The 19,252-nt window shown below is 46.6% G+C and overlaps 3 protein-coding genes, 1 long non-coding RNA gene and 1 other non-coding gene across 9 annotated transcripts in view; 2 read left to right on the top strand and 3 right to left on the bottom strand.

Annotated features, from left to right (window-relative positions):
- Window positions 1-1,097, bottom strand: part of LOC114772556 (H(+)/Cl(-) exchange transporter 3-like) — a 21,901-nt gene extending 20,804 nt beyond the window's left edge. For 2 of the 3 annotated variants that reach the window (XM_028965435.1, XM_028965442.1), the window contains exon 1: window positions 953-1,097. The gene's annotated coding sequence lies outside the window, so the exon portion shown is untranslated. The remainder of the gene's footprint in view (window positions 1-952) is intronic. The other variant, XM_028965444.1, reaches the window with a different exon arrangement.
- Window positions 1,098-1,753: 656 nt separating this feature from the next.
- LOC114772557 (deaminated glutathione amidase-like) lies at window positions 1,754-4,623 on the bottom strand. The gene is made up of 6 exons (XM_028965445.1): window positions 4,321-4,623; window positions 3,191-3,421; window positions 2,998-3,101; window positions 2,735-2,871; window positions 2,293-2,418; window positions 1,754-2,211 (listed from the first exon to the last, which is right to left on the bottom strand). Exons 1-6 carry the CDS (start codon window positions 4,410-4,412, stop codon window positions 1,951-1,953), a joined length of 951 nt encoding a protein of 316 aa, XP_028821278.1. The 5' UTR covers window positions 4,413-4,623; the 3' UTR covers window positions 1,754-1,950.
- A 691-nt stretch (window positions 4,624-5,314) lies between these two features.
- On the bottom strand, window positions 5,315-5,396 carry trnas-gcu (transfer RNA serine (anticodon GCU)). Its single transcript has one exon. It is a non-coding gene; the product is annotated as a tRNA-Ser (tRNA).
- Window positions 5,397-8,675: 3,279 nt separating this feature from the next.
- On the top strand, window positions 8,676-12,238 carry LOC114772571 (beta-1,4-glucuronyltransferase 1-like). 3 transcript variants are annotated; one of them, XR_003743997.1, is made up of 2 exons: window positions 8,676-10,250; window positions 11,251-11,749. XR_003743997.1 is itself a non-coding variant. In XM_028965460.1 (2 exons), exons 1-2 carry the CDS (start codon window positions 8,997-8,999, stop codon window positions 11,787-11,789), a joined length of 1,260 nt encoding a protein of 419 aa, XP_028821293.1. In that variant the 5' UTR covers window positions 8,679-8,996; the 3' UTR covers window positions 11,790-12,238. The 3 variants fall into 3 exon arrangements, 2 of the variants coding, with proteins under 2 accessions (XP_028821293.1, XP_028821292.1); XM_028965460.1 differs by having other exon boundaries at window positions 8,679-10,079; window positions 11,613-12,238; XM_028965459.1 differs by having other exon boundaries at window positions 8,681-10,079; window positions 11,633-12,238.
- A 1,679-nt stretch (window positions 12,239-13,917) lies between these two features.
- Window positions 13,918-16,227, top strand: LOC114772572 (uncharacterized). Its single transcript, XR_003743998.1, has 3 exons — window positions 13,918-14,251; window positions 14,782-14,953; window positions 15,777-16,227. It is a non-coding gene; the product is annotated as an uncharacterized LOC114772572 (long non-coding RNA).
- Window positions 16,228-19,252: the final 3,025 nt, after the last annotated feature.

Raw genomic sequence — 19,252 nt, 5'->3', positions numbered from 1 at the left:
GGGAGATCTTCACCAAGCCTCCGGCCTCGCCGCCGCCTCCTAAAGACACGCGCACTCTCGTCTTCGTTCCTTCTTCTCCGGCTCCCCGAGGTCAGGCTGGTCATGTGAGGAGTTACACGGTCACAAGCCCCATTTGGGCTCCTTTCAAAATTAGAGCGAAACGACTCTCAACATTCTGAATGATATTTCACATAATTAACACTCGTAATAGCAAAATAATCTACTTCACTGCCATTATTTATCACAGTTATGGAGTATATAAAAATACGAAAGCTCCATTTCAGACCCGGCCAGCACACCATCAACCGGCAAAAAGTCATTTTTCGCCAAAATACCGCAAACTGGGCCACGCAGAGGGCGGGGCGGCCGGAAAAAGGAGGCGACGCAAACTTACTGAAGGTCGGCAGGGTGGGAGGGACAACCACCGGCAACACAAGCCGGTGAAGTTGGAGCCAGAAATGCGATTTTACTACGATCGGAGCGTAAAAAATAAAACTGCCAGGACCCGGGCAGTTCCTGCGGAATCCCAACTTTCCCCGGGATTATCCGGACTGTACCAGTAACACGTAGGGGTGTATGTCGGCCAGGACCTCACCATGCGGTTATATCACGATATACCGTGATATCGCACAGCATCTTGCATTCTATGTTACATCGACAATTCGACCAAAACAACGTGAACTAACCCGGAACTGAATTTGTACACAAAAGTATATCGATACGACCTCAGCACGTAAAATATGGCGATATATCGGCGTATCGGTGTTCTCCAACACCCCTAATAACGCGTCCTTCCATGGACACCCGAGAAACCTGGAAAAGGGAAGAGGACTGGGTCCCAGATTCCCTCCTCCACATCCCACGGAGGCGTCGCCCGGGCAACCGTTGCCGGGAGATGATTCAGCACCCCGGAGAGACGGGAGAAGGTCTCCCCGCAGGGAGGGTCGCCTACCTCCGCGGTGCGTCGAATCCGCCGTCGGGGCCGCGAATCATGCTTCCCTGGGCCGCGGCGGTGGCAGCATATTCTCCTCCTGCTCTTCCTCTTCCTCTTCTCCTCCTCTCAGCCCATTCCCGAGTCGGTGACGTTCACTTCCGGTGTCGTGACCCCGTCTGACAGAACGTCCGGCCTCCGCGTTTTTGTCAAATATCCTTCACTTCTTTTTCAAAATCTTCAATAGCGCACAATTACAGCAGCGACTCGGTTTTATTCTGCACAGTTATAGAATAAAATGAGTAAAAAAATTTGATAAAAAGAGTTAAAAAAGGAGTAAAAAAAGTATGACACACAGACAACGTATTCTGAGACTGTTTAATCCGAATACTGTCATTTCCGCTTTCAAAATTTTTGTAAAATAAATTGTTGATGACTATGAATTGCTTTTCCTTTTGTGTATTTATGTATAAACTTGATTAATGTATGTTTTTATTGAACTGATTCAATAAAGTGAATCATTTATTGAACTGATTCATTAAAAATATTTAATATTTTTTTATATTCACCCTGATATTCTATTAAGTGAAAGTGAAGCGATTGTCATTGTGAGCCACTGCAGCACAGCACACGGTGACACGGTGAAACGTGTCCGCTGTATTGAACCATCACCCTTGGTGAGCAGTGGGCACCATGAAAGGCGCCCGGGGAGCAGCGTTTGGGGACGGTACCTTCATCAAGAGGACCTCGGTGGCACATTGGATAAAGGTAATAATAGTCATGCAGCATTTGAAAACAATTTTAATATTAAAACCACTCGTGTATTATAATGAATCATGACTTTTATTAAACATTTACTTTACATAAACATCTTATTCTCTCAAAAATGTTGTAGCTATTGTGTAATCGAACAGATTTGCACGACTTTGTCCTTCTGTTCTGATAATTATCGAATCACAGCGTGCAACGTACCGCAGTAAATCAGTTTACAGGGTAACACAAAGGATTGTGGGAAACGCTCAGTCCAGGCTGCAATAGAACTGCGGCTCCCTGCGGTGCTGCTGCACCGGCATGTCTCTCCTGGCGTCCCAAAGCCTCTGCAGATCCACCTCCACCACGGCCACGCCCGCCTCGGCTCCCCCGCAGTCCGCCAGCACCACGCCCCAGGGGTCCACGGCGAGGGCGTGTCCGTACGAGGCCCGCTTACCATGGTGCCGCCCGACCTGTGCGGCTGCGAAGACGAAGCACTGCGTCTCGATGGCCCTGGCCCTCAGCAGCACCTGCGCCGCAGGGTGGGGTCAGTCGTGAGGGGGCGGAGCAAACCATGAGCAAGAAACAATCATCCGTGCATGAACGCTCACCTCCCAGTGGGCGGAGCCTGTCGCCACCGTAAAGGCAGACGGATACGTCAGAATCTCGGCTCCATGTCTCTGAAGGGCCGACGAGAGCTCCGGGAAACGCAGGTCGTAGCAGACGCCGAGACCGACCTGCACAAAACAACGTACACGTCAAGTAAAACGGAGACGTCCCGTTCCGGTGGAGGAGACACGCGGCTGAGAAATTTGTGGAATATGGAGCCGTGAAGCCAGCAGAGATCCTACAGACCTGCGCTGGTTTTAAACTTCGTACTTCATTTCGCATTCACGCGTCAATCAGATTTCAACAACTTTTCCAGAACTTAGTTTCGGATTCCCGGAAAAATTCCATGACTTTTCCAGGTTTCCGTTGACCGAAGAAACCCTGAATAGTAATAACAGGTCGTAGGTCGCGGAGCAGTAAATAACGTGGGGGGGGGGGGGGAACCTTGCCAACAGGCGTCTGTACTGGCGGCGCAAGGCGGGGCCCCGGGATGGTGAAGGCGCTCTCCTTCAGGGACACGCCCCTTCCTGTCAGCTCCACATCAAACAGGTGCCCCTTCCTGTAGATGGAAACAATTTCACCTGAGCAGAAGGAATAAAGACAATTATTATTATAATTATAAACCATGAGCATTGTTCACACTGTCAGGTGCCAGAATAAAATGTGTGTGTGTGTGTGTGTGTGTGTGTGTTTTGGGGTTACGGTGCCTTGTGTGTTGATGACGACGTGGCTGTTGTAGATCCGCCGGTCGGCGCCCCAGTTCTCCCCGCGTTCGTGGAAGCCTCCGAGCGAGAGCCACACCCCCAGCTCCCTTACAGACACAGGGGCAGAGAAGACGGGCCGCGTTACCACCACCGAGCCGGCGTTGCGGGCCGAGGAGGCGCGGCGTGGCGGCGGCACCTGGCCAGCTGGCGGTGGCGGCCCATGGTCTCTCCGGCCAGGCTCTCCGACAGATCCAGGGTCTCCTCCCGACTGGAGCCGATGTAGTCGAAGCCCTCGGGCAGGAACACCACGCTCGCGCCCGCGGCCTTCGCCCGCTCCACCAGGTCCCGGCAGACGCTGAAGTTGGCCTCCTTGTCGGGCGTGGCGGTCATCTGACACACGGCGGCCTTGGGGTGCGTGGAACACATCCTAAAACCGCACAGACAACTTCGGTTATTCGTTATTCCTTCACCGATGAATCCCGGGAAATGGGCAGCCACTCCGAACATGGATCTAAAACCGAACCGGCTACACGTCCCTATTAAATTAATTAGCGATAGGGGCAGTGGTGGCCTAGCGGTTAAGGAAGCGGCTCTGTAATCAGAAGGTTGCAGGTTCGAATCCCGATCCGCCAAGGTGCCACTGAGCAAAGCACCGTCCCCACACACTGCTCCCCGGGCGCCTGTCATGGCTGCCCACTGCTCACTCAGGGAGATGGTTAAATGCAGGACACATTTCACTGTGTGCACCGTGTGCTGTGCTGCTGTATATCACATGTGACAATCACTTCACTTTATCACTTTAGATTTATTAGCAGGAACAGGACCGGGAAGGAAATTCCACAGATTACAGGAGGTTCTGGATCACAGGGGGAACTGGTTTTACATTTCACATTATTTCTCAGAAAATGGCTTTTTGTCGAGTAGGAGAGTTTATTTCTTTTTAAAAATCCATGTGACCTTGTTTACTTTTTTCTCCCGACTGTTGCCGATTTACGCTTTTGTAATTTATATAAAGATTTTCGGTAGGATGGTATGGGTGTCTGTGGTGAACAACTTTATAAAGGAATAAAACGTGTTTTTTTAAATACAGTGACGTCACAGTCGACAGGCAGGACGTTGTCTCCCTCTAGTGGGCTGCAGCTGCAACTGCTGGCGCAATTCCATAGTACGTGAGCGACAACGATAATTTAATAGTGCAGAGTACATAAATACGTTCCACAGTAACGTGTGCATTGTGCTATTAATGTGTTAGAAACCGGTTTTCAGGGGGGGGGAACACATTAACGCTTACGAACACGCGTCTCGTCTTACGGGGCGCGTTTTTACCTGCTTTGCACCAGGCAATTCTCTTTATCCCGAAACGAACGGCGGCTCGCAAACTGTCCCCGATTTCGCAGGAAGGTGCGGAGGACAAGCATGAGTGTCTTGTGACGCGGAGAAGCGGGCGGCCTTTGGACTCGTTGTGCGCAGCTCGTAGAAAGCCGACGAAAAAAAATCGGCCTGGATACAGCGGCTGAATCCAAACGAACTGTCGACCGTTCAATTTGATCTACGTTATCAAGGTCGATTCCGAGCACAACATTGATTACGGTTAATGACTCGGGTGTTTTGTGACAGGCACATGATACGGACAGCCCAGTTCGCCGTGCCGGGGTCCTTGCGGCGCGGTTGCCAAATCCGCCTCTCATAAACAATTTCGCTTTTAAATATTTCAGTGTGTTCAGCCGCGCTTTTCATCGTAAAATACAGTTGACGGTTTAGGATTACGGGACATCCGCAGCCCTGTAACAGAATGTTCGTAAAAGACGACGCTGAAGCTGGCGGCTTATTCGAATTGTCCGATCCACCTTAAATGTGGCTCGGCAGGTTGCAGTAGCCGCGTTACACCTGTAGATGGCGAAAGTAACTTATTTTTTTCTGGTGATTTTCTCTGTATTCATCATAAACCTTGCACCATTCTTCAAGATTAAATCCTGGGAACTTTATAACCAACGGCTATTTCTTAATAAAAAAACAAACAAAAAAACTTAAATTTATATTGCGTTAGTTGTAGTATCTGTACTTCATTATAAGTAACATCTGTTTTTTTTTCAGTTAAACATCTTTTATCGCCAATTTCACCCATAAAGACCCATTGCAGCAACATCTCTGAATATCCTGAAGCGTTGCGACCGAACCACCTTAAAACCATCCCGATGAATAACATGTTGAAATTGATGTTGATTTTTTTGCGCTCCAGACCTCCGGAGCTTAACGCGCGTAACTGCGACACTTCGGTCGACTTTCTCCGTTGTAAAAACAGGAAAAACGTGAGATTCGCCGACGAGGATGGGATTCGAACCCACGCGTGCAGAGCACAATGGATTAGCAGTCCATCGCCTTAACCACTCGGCCACCTCGTCCGCTACACCCGGGCCGCGTCAAATAACGTCTAAAAGTAGCGCAACACAAACGCAAGCGGCGCACTTTCTTCGCGTTTTCTCATATTAGATAAAGAAGAACAGTCCCGGTCTGTTCAGTACCACCCAAAAGTAGGAGAGTTTCTGAACTTTATCCGGCAGTTAAAGTAAGCGGGTTTTTGGATAAGATAATTAAGTGGAAATCGCGAAATCTAGCGAATACTTTCTAGACATTACGGTAACATGCGACCTGTGACCATCTCTCTTTTTTACGGCCGCAGGGTTTTTAGATTCTATCAGACGAGTTAAATTAAATGTTTTTTTTCCTCGGATGGGTAAAAAAGTGAAAATCGTGAAATAAAGCTAAATCAAGCGCCTTCTTTTGTAGACATTACGGTAACGCGCGACCTGTGACCTTTTCTTTTTTTTTATTAACGATGGACGGATTTAAATGGGCGGATGGATGGATTTAAATTGACTTGTTCATTAAAGGAATTTACGATAGTCAGAAATGCCAGTCCGTCCGGGTGTAACCCGTCTTCCCTGGACCTGTCCCTTCCAGGTACTCTGCGTTGTAATTGTACAGTAGACAGGACACAGGACGGTTGCAACTGACGTTTTTACTGTAACAACTGTAACAAATAAAACATGGGTTGTGGATGCAGAGCGTCTCACACAGGGCTCCCCTCTTAATAGGTAAGAAAGAATCTGACCGGAGCACGCATGCGCACACAGGTACCCGCGTAATCAGCCCAATAACGCGCGCGCGCTCGCACACACACCCAGAACCAAAAGGCAGGAGATATAGAAAAAACATATAGAACCAAACAAAATGCACATAACAGGAAAAAAAACACGAAATTCCAGAGGTTGCATGTTTTGGTGAATCGCAAATTACATACCCTGTTACACGGGGTAATTATGCTCCATAGGGGTATAATAAACCCTCATATTAGATCACCCTGCTTAGACCTATATAATACAGCTGTATGGAAAACTGGCTTCCCTTTAACCTTAAAAAAGACAAATATTAATATCAAAGAGAACCTTTTGGAATAAAAACATTAAAGGACTGAAGTGGAAGTGTATTTGGAGTAGTCCCAACAAACTTCTTTTGAGAAACAATGTCAAGGAAATAGTACATAGGTATTACTCTACAAAAGTATATCTAACTCGTTTTAACCCTGATATATATTGCGTGGTCGTTTTGTGGACGACCCCCTGAATACTTGGAAATGTGTCTATGTTAAAAGGTTCTGGTCTGACCTGTGTCAATTTATTCTAAACAGATGCAAATGACCTTTTACATTTTGTTTGGGTTTTTTTTTAGATAGAAATCTTTAACCTTTTGTGAACCTTTAAGTTTTTTTATTCATATTTTTTTATTCAATTTTTTGTTATTAATGTCGGATTGTTTAAATTGTTCTTTCAAGAAAAAGAAAAAAAAACAGCGACGGACGCTGCAGTGTTTGCTTTCGCCAGTCGCGGACATTAGATGCCTCGCCACTTGGTGGCGGTAATGCGCCACTTGGTTTTGGCCGCCAAGTAATAAAACCCCAGAAGCAATAATGGAAACCGTGAAAGACAGCGAATTCGAGCGCGTGCTCAGTTTATAATGTTCTGAAGACATTCCTTAATATGTGAGATGTGCCTTGTAATGTGTAACACTAAATAAAAGGTTAATTTTGAAAAAAAAAATAAAAATCGAGCGCGTTCTTTTCTAGACATTACGGTAACGGGCGAAATGTGTTTTTTTTCTATTTTTTTGCCGCAGGGTTTCTAGAGTCATTCAGATGGGTTAAAATAAACGTTCTTTCAAGATTTAATAATAATAAAAAAAAAACAGCGATTGACGCTGCAGTGTCGCCAGTCGCGGACATTAGACGCCTCGCCACTTGGTGGCGGTAATGCGCCACTTGGTTGTGGCCGCCAAGTAATAAAAACCCCAGAAGCAACAGTGGAACCCGTGAAAGAAAGCGATTCGAACGCGTTTTTTTTTTGTAGACATTACGGTAACGGGCGAAATCGGACTTTTTCTCCTTTTTTTGGGCCGCAGGGTCTCTAGAGTCAATCCGACGGGTTAAAATAAATGTTTTTTTTCAAGATTTAATAACAAAAACAACAGCGACGGACGCTGCAGTGTTTGCGGTAGCCAGTTGACATTCCTTAATATGTGAAATGTGCCTTGTAATGAGTAACACTAAATAAAAGGTTAATTAAAAAAAAATCGAGCGCGTTCTTTTCTAGACATTACGGTAACAGGCGAAATCTGACTTTTTCTCTTTTTTGGGTCGCGGTGTTTCTAGAGTCAATCAGATGGGTTAAAAATACATGTTTTTTTCAAGATTTAATAAAATAAAAAATAAAAACAGCGACGGACGCTGCAGTGTCGCCAGTCGCGGACATTAGATGCCTCGCCACTTGGTGGCGGTAATGCGCCACTTGGTTGTGGCCGCCAAGTAATAAAAACCCCAGAAGCAACAGTGGAACCCGTGAAAGAAAGCGATTCGAGCGCGTTTTTTTCTAGACATTACGGTAACGGGCGAAATCGGACTTTTTCTCCTTTTTTGTGCCGCAGGGTCTCTAGAGTCAATCAGACGGGTTAAAAATACATGTTTTTTTTTTTCAAGATTTAATAAAATAAAAAATAACAGCGACGGACGCTGCAGTGTCGCCAGTCGCGGACATTAGACGGACATTAGCCACTTGGTTGTGGCCGCCAAGTAATAAAAACCCCAGAAGCAACAGTGGAACCCGTGAAAGAAAGCGATTCGAACGCGTTTTTTTTTTTTGCAGACATTACGGTAACGGGCGAAATTGGACTTTTTCTCCTTTTTTTGGGCCGCAGGGTCTCTAGAGTCAATCCGACGGGTTAAAATAAATGGTTTTTTTTCCAAGATTTAGTAACAAAAACAACAGCGACGGACGCTGCAGTGTTTGCGGTAGCCAGTTGACATTCCTTAATATGTGAAATGTGCCTTGTAATGAGTAACACTAAATAAAAGGTTAATTTTAAAAAAAATCGAGCGCGTTCTTTTCTAGACATTACGGTAACAGGCGAAATCTGACTTTTTCTCTTTTTTGGGTCGCGGTGTTTCTAGAGTCAATCAGACGGGTTAAAAATACATGTTTTTTTCAAGATTTAATAAAATAAAAAATAAAAACAGCGACGGACGCTGCAGTGTCGCCAGTCGCGGACATTAGACGCCTCGCCACTTGGTGGCGGTAATGCGCCACTTGGTTGTGGCCGCCAAGTAATAAAAACCCCAGAAGCAACAGTGGAACCCGTGAAAGAAAGCGATTCGAGCGCGTTTTTTTCTAGACATTACGGTAACTGGCGAAATCGGACTTTTTCTCCTTTTTTGTGCCGCAGGGTCTCTAGAGTCAATCCGACGGGTTAAAATAAATGTTTTTTTTTCAAGATTTAATAACAAAAACAACAGCGACGGACGCTGCAGTGTTTACGGTAGCCAATCGCGGACATTAGACGCCTCGCCACTTGGTGGCGGTAATGCGCCGCTTGGTTTATTTATCCTCCAACCAATTAAAATCCCAGAATCAGCAGCAGCAGCAGCCTGGGAAAACGACGGTGATGGCGGCGTGATGCGTCCCTGCACGACCTGCTCCGCCTTCCGCCTGGTGCTCGGCGCCCTGCTCGTCGTCGCCCTGCTGCAGCTGCTCTACCTCTCCTTCCTGTCCGGCCTCCACGGCCGCCAGCAGCGCTCCCGCTACTCCGAGCTGTTCGGGGCCGCCGCCCGGCGCCCCGACCGGCCGTCGGAGGCGGACGCGGCCCGGCTGGAGCGGCTCCGCTACGCGCTGTCGGCGGGCGGCGCGTTCGACGCCAGCGGCCAGTACCGCGTCTACAAGAACCTGATCCGGAGCGAAGCCGAGTCCGAGCGGCCGCTGCTGGCCCTGGCCACGCACGCCTCCGTCAGCAACCTGCACCACCTGGACTCGCTGCTCGGCCGCTGGCGGCACCGGCTGTCGGTGGCCGTGTTCGCGCACGGCCGGGACGTGGGCGCCGCCGCGGCGCTGCTGTACGCGCTCGGCGTCTTCTGTCCGCACGTCCGGGCGCTGGTGGACTTCCACCTGGTGTGCGGCTCCGGGGAGGCGGCCGGCTTCCCCGAGCGGGACCGGGAGCAGTTCGCGGGCCTGGAGGACTGCGCCGGGGCGTTCGGGCGGCTGGAGGCGCGCCGGGACGAGCACCGGAACTACGCCATCGGCGCCAACGTGTCGTACCCGAACAACCTGCTCCGCAACGTGGCCCGCGGCGGCGTGGACGCGGACTACGTCCTGGTCCTCGACGTGGACATGGCGCCCAGCGCCGACCTGCACCGGCGCTTCGCCGACATGGCCGCCAGGCGGCGCCCCGCCGCGGACGAGGTGCTGGTGCTGCCCGCCTTCGAGATCCGCCACGCCGGCCGGCTGCCCGCCGCCAAACCGGAGCTGCTGCGGCTGTACCAGGTGGGCGAGGTGCGGCCCTTCTACGAGGAGCTGTGCCCGCGGTGCCAGGCGCCCACCGACTACTCCCGCTGGCTGAACCTGCCCGGGCCGGGGGCGGGGCCGCTGGGCGTGGCCTACACGCTGACGTGGGCGGACCCGTGGGAGCCCTTCTACATCGGGGCGCGCTCCGTTCCGCCGTACGACGAGCGCTTCCGGCAGTACGGCTTCAACCGCATCAGCCAGGTAGAGAACGGCGGGCCCGGTCCCGGGGGTGCCACCGAGGTGCCACCGTCCTGCTGCTCGCCAACCAGAGACTTGTGTTTCACAATGACGAATTACAGCCACACGTTTCCACGTCTGTAGCTCTAAACGCTGACGAGGTAACACACTCGCCTATGAACCAGAAGAACCCAGGTTCAAATCCCACTTACTACCATTGTGTCCCTGAGCAAGACTGTCCCTGTAACTACTGATTGTAAGTCACTCTGGATAAGGGTGTCTGATAAATGCTCTGAATGTAAATGTATCAGGACGTAGGGGACAAATTCCAGATCTGAGCTGAAGCAGAACGACCAAAAACACACATTTTACATTTACAGCATTTTCCAGACGCCCTTATCCAGAGCAACTTACAGTCAGTAGTTACAAAGACAGTCCCCCCCTGGTTAAGTGTCCTGCTCAGGGACACGATGGTAGTAAGTGGGGTTCGAACCTGGGTCTTCTGGATTACACCCTTAGTCCGGCGTGCCCACCACAGAACACTCAAACCGACAGGCGTACATGGACGCAGCAGAGACGCGCGGCCCGAGCCGAGCTTTGAACTCGCGACCTTGGACGCGTCTCGTGGCCGGTTGCAGCCTGTCACAACTGGGGTGGCCAGACATCAACTTTGTGCCTAATTAAAGCACGTTGTAAGTCGCTCTGGATAAGGGCATCTGCCAAATGCCGTAAATGTACCATATATATTTATAAAGCACTTAAACACAACAAAGGGGCGGTCCAAAGTGCTTTACATTAAAATAAAATAATACTAATTACCAGGAACAGGACAGACATGAGCAAAAAGTTAATTAAAAATAAAGAATAAAAAGAAAACAGTAAAATAAAATAAGAGAAATGCATCAATAAATATTAATTATCGCTTGCATTTAATTGAAAGGTCAGTTAAATGACCATTGACGGTGATGTGGGTGGAAGTGAAGGGACTGTCGAGATATGAACGCAGCAAGATGTTACAGTAATTTATTTTACTTTTAATCGAATAACTGCCAGTAATACCCACAGCTACATAAACTGTGCTTTTAATGTGCGCAATGGTGGTCTTCACTGTCAGAATGGTTGGCAGTAGGGTGGCAACCAAGGGGCGGTAGTAGCCTAGTGGGTAACACACTCGCCTATGAACCAGAAGACCCAGGTTCAAATCCCACTTACTACCATCGTGTCCCTGAGCAAGACACAATTGGTCTGATACGAAGATGTGTTGCTGTCGGGAACCTAGGTGGCCTATAAAAATCCACAAATCGGCAACAACAAATAACGAGAATGCCGGAATTTACGGTGAAAAGTGAAAGTGACGTGATTGTGAAGCACAGCACACGGTGAAACGTGTCCTCTGTATTTAACCATCACCCTTAGTGAGCAGTGGGCACCATGATACCTTGGTGGCACCTTGGCGCATCGGGATTCGAACTGGCAACCTGATTACGGGGCCGCTTCCTTAACCGCCAGGCCACCGCTGCCACATGGTGAATTCCAATAACTGATATAAAAAAAAAGTCGTGTGGTGTTGCTTCCAGGCGTGCGAGCTGCATGTGGCTGGGTTCCGGTTCTCCGTACTCGACTCCGCGTTCGTGGTTCACCGGGGCTTCAAGGTCCAGGGAGAGTTCCACAGTCGCAAGGATGAGGAGAACCGGCGGAATCGTCTGCTCTTCCGCAGCTTCAAAGAGGGCCTGAAGAGCAAGTACCCCAACTCCTCGAGGAGGTGCTGAAGGTCCGGGCGGGGCGCCGTCGGTGGACTTTAATACATCAGGAACTGCTGAAACATATTTTTCTATGTAACAGGATAGTCCTGGTTTTCTTAAATGATTAATGGACCCAAATTTTCATTAGATAAATAATGCAGAGTCATCTACTCGACCTCGAGACCATTTCGTTCATTTTAGATAACGAATCATTCTGGAATAAACAAAAAAAACCCTCGAAGCTGCCATTATCGCTGTTATGCAGTACTGTTGCTGTGTGTGTGTGTGTGTGTGTGTGTGTGAAATTTCTAGTGTCGGGTGTTACACTCCATATTATTTATTATTTATCGCTGGTTTTGGGTTGTTTTGTGATAATTTGTTAAAAGTAACATGTTTGTCACCTTAATAAATGTATTAAAGTTTTGACATTTTGTAACTTTCCTCCCTGCAGCATCATGATTGACTGTAATGAAGGCCCACTGACGCAGGCTCGTTTCCAGAAGCTTCTTTTAGCTGCTCTCTCCTCTTGTCAGAGTGTTCCTGGTTCGGTTTATTGAGCTGCATGTTCGACAGAACACAGTGAAGCGAAACAACCTGGAGCTACAGCTAACGTTTAAACAACATTACATACTGACATGATGTACATTTTCATTATCATACAAATACCCTACCCATCAACACAAATGGCATAAACACGTCAAACTAAACTATAATTAAAATTTGTAATAATAATGGGGGGGGCAGTGCATATCTGACATAGATAATAAAAGAAGCCAAACATATGTTTCCAAAAAGTGAATGAAGGGGTTCCATAAATGAACAAATGTTCCTTCTTTCTTTTTAATTCTATAAGTTTAATTTCTCCAAAGCCAGACAAGCTGACAAGTCGAACCGACTTCCTTACTTCTCCAGAATGGAGGAATTGTCCTGCCGGCTTGTGAAATGAGTAATGACAGTAAGGTCCGCAGTTCTATATTCCAAGTATGCAGAGCCTGGCCTGCTGAGGGACTTCCCATCCAACAATATGGATCATGCATCCCATCACATTCTTACACATTCCCTCCCCGCACTTCACACATACATCAGGGACATTTGGAACACATATTATGGAATTTCCTTGGCATAAAAAAGGTGCAAATCAACCATTTCTACGGTAGCAGCCCACATTTAGTATTGATGTGTTGAGTCTGAGCCTTAAAACAAGCTTCTTTTATGTCAGCTTTCCATGCCTCCAAACAGTTTAATAACAGGTCATAGAGTAATGATAATTGTCCTTTCCCATCCATATGGGCCAAACAAGTCCTCAATCTTTGACTTCGGGGGTAAGGATAACTGTTTCTGCTTACATAAAATAAAATAAGGAAAGAAATTAATATTAAAGAAATGTTTCCTTGGAATATCATAATCTGCTAGACATCCCCTACATCTAAGTCCAAAATCCTCTCGATGCACCTTGTCAAACCAAATTTTGATCCCGCTGATTCTGAATCTGATATTGTTGGCGTAAAACAATGATTTCCCGGACTACTTCGTACGGTAAGTACAGTAGCCTCAGTTGCAGTCTGGCCCTTTTATTCTTCCGAATGAATTGCGATAACAGTTTATCAAAAGAAGGCGTAAGAGAAACATGGAATCGGGCAAAAGATGAGGAAGTGATTGAAAAAGATTTATGAATTTAGGCAGAACAAGCATTTTAATGACATGTATACGCCCAATCATAGATATGGGCTAATCACCCCATCGGGCTAGCATCTCTCTCAGTCTGTCCAACAAAGGATCATAATTCAAAGGAGCCCAAACACGTCAAACTTATAGATATAAGTTTGACATGTTTGGGCTCCTTTGAATTATGATCCTTTGTTGGAATTATGATCCTTTGTTGGACAATGTGGCAAAAGGCGCTTCCACAATTAGTTTGCACCCTCTCTTTTTCATTCAGAAACATTAATGCATCTTGCCCAGGGCGGCAAATTTGTTAGGGCCGGCCCTTCCTTTTCCCTCCATTTTTCCCACGTGAAGGCGAACAGCCGTCATGACTTCGTCTCCAGTTTCTCTTCATGCTGCTCTTCCTGGTGTTACTTTCTGCTCCCCTTCCTGTTTTTTACCAGGTTTCATCCCTTTCATCGCCACTCATTAGTCACATGATGCTGCGCAACGGCAACAAGACCAAATTCCGGTTTCGTATCGCAACCAGACATTTACATTTACACTATAGAGAAATAATGATCACGGACAATTTCGATGAACCGAATCAGAGCCGAACTAACCGCGAACCGGATCGCCGTCCACTGAGCCGAGTCCTGGTGAAAGTGAACAGCCCGCCGCGACCGCGTCTCCCGCTTCTCTTCACGCTGCTCTTCCTGGTGTTTAAAGCCCTTTCAGATACTTCCTGCTCCCCGCTGGGACTTTTACTGGGGTGACCGGGCGACATCTTTCCCTCTCCGGCTTTTCGAGGTGATTAAAACACTCGTTTTTATTCGCGCTACGTCGGCTCGGCTTCGGGCTCAATTTCTATGATTTTAATCGGGCTCCAACGCGATAAATTAGCGGCCAGCAAACACGAAAGTCCGGTTTACTTGTTGCGTTTTTCTGAGCGATTTAACGCGCTTTTCTTCACCAGACGCCGCTTTATTCTTTTTGACGAGTGCAACACAATATAATTTTTAACAGTAGAATCCGAGTGTGAAAATACTAAGCCACATTAATATATTTTCTTTCACTTTCCTTCACATCTGGTGTCTTTCAGTGTTGATAGGCGTCAAATAGTTTTAAAATGGATGAAAATTCTCTGATAAATAACAATTCAGAATGGTTTCTGCTGCCTTTCACCTTTAGTGCTCACACTGTGTCTATATTTGTTGAGCCTTTTCGAACTCTGACCCACAATCGTATTTAAATACGAAAAGTCGGAGTAAATTATGTCCAACTTCCAACCACCCTAATTGTTGCTGTTGGTGAGTGAAACGTCTCCCACTTTGTCCCAGGTTTCCAGGATGGATCCCAGTCTGTCTCTGTCGTCCACTGAGACCAGGACTGTGGTCCAGAACAACACACACGTTCCACTGAAGATGTTATCAGTTGTTCTTACACGACTGGAACACGATAAAACTCTGGAACCAACAGGAAATGATGAGAAGAACATCTCCAACTCTTCTGGTGAGTGAAGTAAAATCAGCATCATGAACATGGGTGGTAGTAGCATAGTGGATAACACACTCTCCTATGAACCAGAAGACCCAGGTTCAAACCCCCCTTACTGCCATTGTGTCCCTGAGCAGGACAATTAACCCTGAGTGTCTCCAGGGGGGGACTGTCCCTGTAACTACTGACTGTAAGTCGCTCTGGATAAGGACGTCTGGTAAATGCTGTAAATGTAAATGATATGGTATTTCACTAGTGTGTCCCGGTCACACTAGCAACCATATTTGGGTGTTAAATTTCATATAGAAGTGAAGTGCTAAATGAATGCTGTAAATGTAAAGTGAAAGCGAAGTGATTGTCATTGAGTACACGGGTACACAACAAATTGTGTCCTCTGTATTTAACCATCACCCTTGGTGTGGGGACCTGCAACCTTCTGATTACGGGGCCGCTTCCTTAACCGCCAGGCCACCACTGCCCCAAAATAATTGAAATAAATAAAATGAATACAATATCATAAATAAGTAGTTGTGACATGTGGCAGTGGTGGCCTAGCGGTTAAGGAAGCGGCCCTGTAATCAGAAGGTTGCCGGTTCGAATCCCGATCCGCCAAGGTGCCACTGAGGTGCCACTGAGCAAAACACCGTCCCCACACACTGCTCCCCGGGCGCCTGTCATGGCACTGCTCACTCAGGGTGATGGGTTAAATGCAGAGGACAAATTTCACTGTGTGCACCGTTTTTTTTTTTTTTTTTAATAAAGACTTAATTAGTTACTTTTAGTCTATATGGTTAATGCTTGAATGTGAATTATTTTAATGGGTTTATTTTAACTACAGATGGAAGTAAAATCATCAGAAGACACAAAAACACATCTGAAGACACGTTCCAATTCAAGAGCTTTAGACAAGTACAAACCCTTCAGTCACATCAGATGCTACGTGCTGGAAAGAAGCCCTACCAGTGTGTAGAGTGTGAGAAGAGTTTTTCACAACCATCACACCTTAAAGTCCACCAGAGGACACATACTGGAGCGAAGCCCTACCAGTGTGTAGAGTGTGGGAAGAGTTTTTCACAAGCATCATACCTTCAAGTCCACCAGAGGATACATACTGGAGAGAAGCCCTACCAGTGTGGACACTGTTGGAAGAGATTTTCACATACAGCAAACCTTCAGTCCCACCAGAGGACACATACTGGAGAGAAGCCCTATCAGTGTGTAGAGTGTGGGAAGAGTTTTTCACAAGCATCATACCTTCAAGTCCACCAGAGGACACATACTGGAGCGAAGCCCTACCAGTGTGTAGAGTGTGGGAAGAGTTTTTCACAAGCATCATACCTTCAAGTCCACCAGAGGATACATACTGGAGAGAAGTCCTACCAGTGTGTAGAGTGTGGGAAGAGGTTTTCACAACCATCACACCTTCAAGTCCACCAGAGGACACATACTGGAGAGAAGTCCTACCAGTGTGTAGACTGCAGGAAGAGTTTTTCACATGCATCATCCCTTAAAGTCCACCAGAGGATACATACTGGAGAGAAGTCCTACCAGTGTGTAGACTGTGGGAAGAGGTTTTCACGAGCATCATCCCTTAAAGTCCACCAGAGGATACATACTGGAGAGAAGCCCTACCAGTGTGTAGAGTGTGGGAAGAGGTTTTTACAGCCATCACACCTTCAAGTCCACCAGAGGACACATACTGGAGAGAAGTCCTACCAGTGTGTAGACTGTGGGAAGAGTTTTTCACTAGCATCAAACCTTAAAGTCCACCAGAGGAGACATACTGGAGAGAAGCCCTACCAGTGTGTAGACTGTGGGAAGAGGTTTTCACAAGCATCATACCTTCAAGTCCACCAGAGTACACATACTGGAGAGAAGCCCTACCAGTGTGTAGAGTGTGGGAAGAATTTTTCACGAGCATCAAACCTTAAAGTCCACCAGAGGAGACATACTGGAGAGAAGCCCTACCAGTGTGTAGAGTGTGGGAAGAATTTTTCACGAGCATCAAACCTTAAAGACCACCAGAGGAGACATACTCTGAATCCAGGACCATCACCAGGTGGCAAAAAGATCTACAAATAGCCTGAATTTCCAAGAGGGGACAGTCATGTGGTGGACTGGTGACCACTGCATTTTGGTATCAGGGGCAGGAAGATCTGTTTGGTCTGTGGAGAACGATGTTCAGTATAAAGATCTCCTTTCTCCATCAGAGGGAACATGAGAGAAAACTCCATTCCTATTTGTTTCTTTCTGTAACATTGGTATATTTTACATACGATATATCCATATATACAGTAACTGCAATAGTAATCTACCTCTCAGTTGTAGTGCATTTAGTTCAAAACTCACAGTAAATTATGTGGTTAATTTCATCATTATAAATAAAAAAAGAGTAAATACCAAAAGAGTATGCAGGATCAAAGCTGGTCTATTTAACCCAGTCAGTACACGCAGCTACTAGAACAAAAATAAATTTTCTTTTAGTTATATTGATCTCTTCTTATGGCCCTGCGATATGACGCACTGATAAGACACAAACTACAGATCCCATAATGCAGTGCTTCGGTTGCTTTGCTGTACACCGCAGCTCAAACAGCTACATCTGAATCTGTATAGTTTTCACATTGACGGCAAATGGGTTGTGAAGCAGCTTGAACGCTGTGCGAAGTCGGTGCGTAGTGCGCTCAGTTTGTCAGCAAAGTGCACACTGCATTATGAGATTGTGTTCAGCGAGGCAACTGAAGCGCTGCATGATGGGATCTGTAGTTTGTGTTATTAGTGCTGATCATCTGATGGTTTTGCTCCTGTCCTTAAGAAAGGTCAAATATTTGAAGCCATAAAATCTTGTTCATACAGTAATCACAAGGGGGATAAAGTATGATTCTCATTATCTTATATTAAGTATCTAGCATTATTAGCATTTTGAGATAAACATTTGAGAAAATATAATTTCATTGAATCCAAGAGACAACTTCTGTAGATCTGTAGTAAACATGGTAAAAGCATCCAGGAGTATTTCAAATTCTATTGTGTGAAAAGTGGCTGTGACCTATTCCTAGTGGGAGATAAATGTGTATTTTGTGGCAGGCTGGTTAAAAATTGTTTAAAAAAAGGGACAAAATATGGGAGAAAACGCAACTATCTGAATCTGGAAAACAGGACGGTTATTGCCAGTGGAGTGGCAGGATCCATCTCCAGACAAATGCCATTTGGACAAAAGAGGTGGTTTTCTAAGGTGGCACAAGTGAACATTCAGGAGTGGAGAATGTTCACAGCTGAAGCCGTCTGTGGTGAGACCACAGGGATGTTAAGTACTGCACTGTACCGTCTGGTTTTCAGATTGGATCAGCTTTTCCATTTCAATCACAGAAACATTTTTCAATGCCAATAAATTCATCTGGCAAACTAAGCATGAACAATCGATCGGTGATCGTCTCGACATCAAGTTACGCTCCGACTGTCATGTGACACGAAGACGACGGCCATGTTGCGGGTCGACCGGTGACCTGCGTGTCCATGTGTTTGTGTTTCCTGCAGATTTTAATGGCAGCAGATTCGTCCATTTCAAGAATTTGTAAACACCATATTACTGCTGTATTTACAGAATAAGGACGATAGTAAATTACAGAATGATAACTACTGACTGCAGGTCACTCTGGATAAGGTTTAAAAAACTCATTTAGAACATGTGAAATAATTACCGTGTTTGCTGACTGCTAATTAGTCACCCGATTAAAATGATAGAAATAAAGCCCAAACTCAGCGAGATTTACAGCTCTGACGTGCAGTAGTGAATATTAATGAAGTAAATATAATTTGGTACTGTTCTTGAGTAGTTTTTTAAAAAATTTTACGTGTATCTACGTAGTATTTACGATGCCGGTGACATGGTGAAACGTGTCCTCTGTGTTTAACCATCACCCTTGGTGAGCAGTGGGCAGCCATGGCAGGGGCCGAGGAGCAGCGTGTGGGGACGGTGCTTTGCTCAGGGGCACCTGGGCAGATCAGGATTCGAAACGGCAAACTTTTGATTATGGGGCTGCTAGGCCACCACTGCCTCAGTACGATGTAATTTGAGTGGAGTTGTGCTCGTACCCAGCTCCACTAAACCAAACTTGCAGACAGATTTTCAGTCTTCTGGAGTTTCAGCAAGACCACATATGAACCACATATATTGTGAAGGAAGATGTATGTAAGCGTAGGTCTTTCATGTATTGTTGTGCGTGAATTCACCAACAGCCAGCCTCTGTTATTGCATGTGAAAATGCAGGGCCTGCAAAAAGCTACCTCGCACTTGCAACGTGAGGAGCACAA

Source organism: Denticeps clupeoides, unplaced genomic scaffold (assembly GCF_900700375.1).
Source record: "Denticeps clupeoides unplaced genomic scaffold, fDenClu1.1, whole genome shotgun sequence".
Lineage (NCBI taxonomy): Eukaryota > Metazoa > Chordata > Actinopteri > Clupeiformes > Denticipitidae > Denticeps > Denticeps clupeoides.
Note: the sequence above shows the minus strand (reverse complement) of the source record. Positions and strands in the feature narration are given on the sequence as shown.

Bases quoted from the DNA above. Each gene is read 5' to 3' on its own strand.
- LOC114772557 (XM_028965445.1), bottom strand. From the start codon at position 4,412: ATGCTTGTCCTCCGCACCTTCCTGCGAAATCGGGGACAGTTTGCGAGC. The intron at 2,419-2,734 runs GTTCCCCCCCCC...TGTTTTGTGCAG, and splicing joins TACAGACGCCTGTTGGCAAG to GTCGGTCTCGGCGTCTGCTA. The intron at 2,212-2,292 runs GTGAGCGTTCAT...CCTGCGGCGCAG, and splicing joins CAGGCTCCGCCCACTGGGAG to GTGCTGCTGAGGGCCAGGGC.
- LOC114772571 (XM_028965459.1), top strand. From the start codon at position 8,997: ATGCGTCCCTGCACGACCTGCTCCGCCTTCCGCCTGGTGCTCGGCGCC. The intron at 10,080-11,632 runs GTAGAGAACGGC...TGTTGCTTCCAG, and splicing joins GCTTCAACCGCATCAGCCAG to GCGTGCGAGCTGCATGTGGC.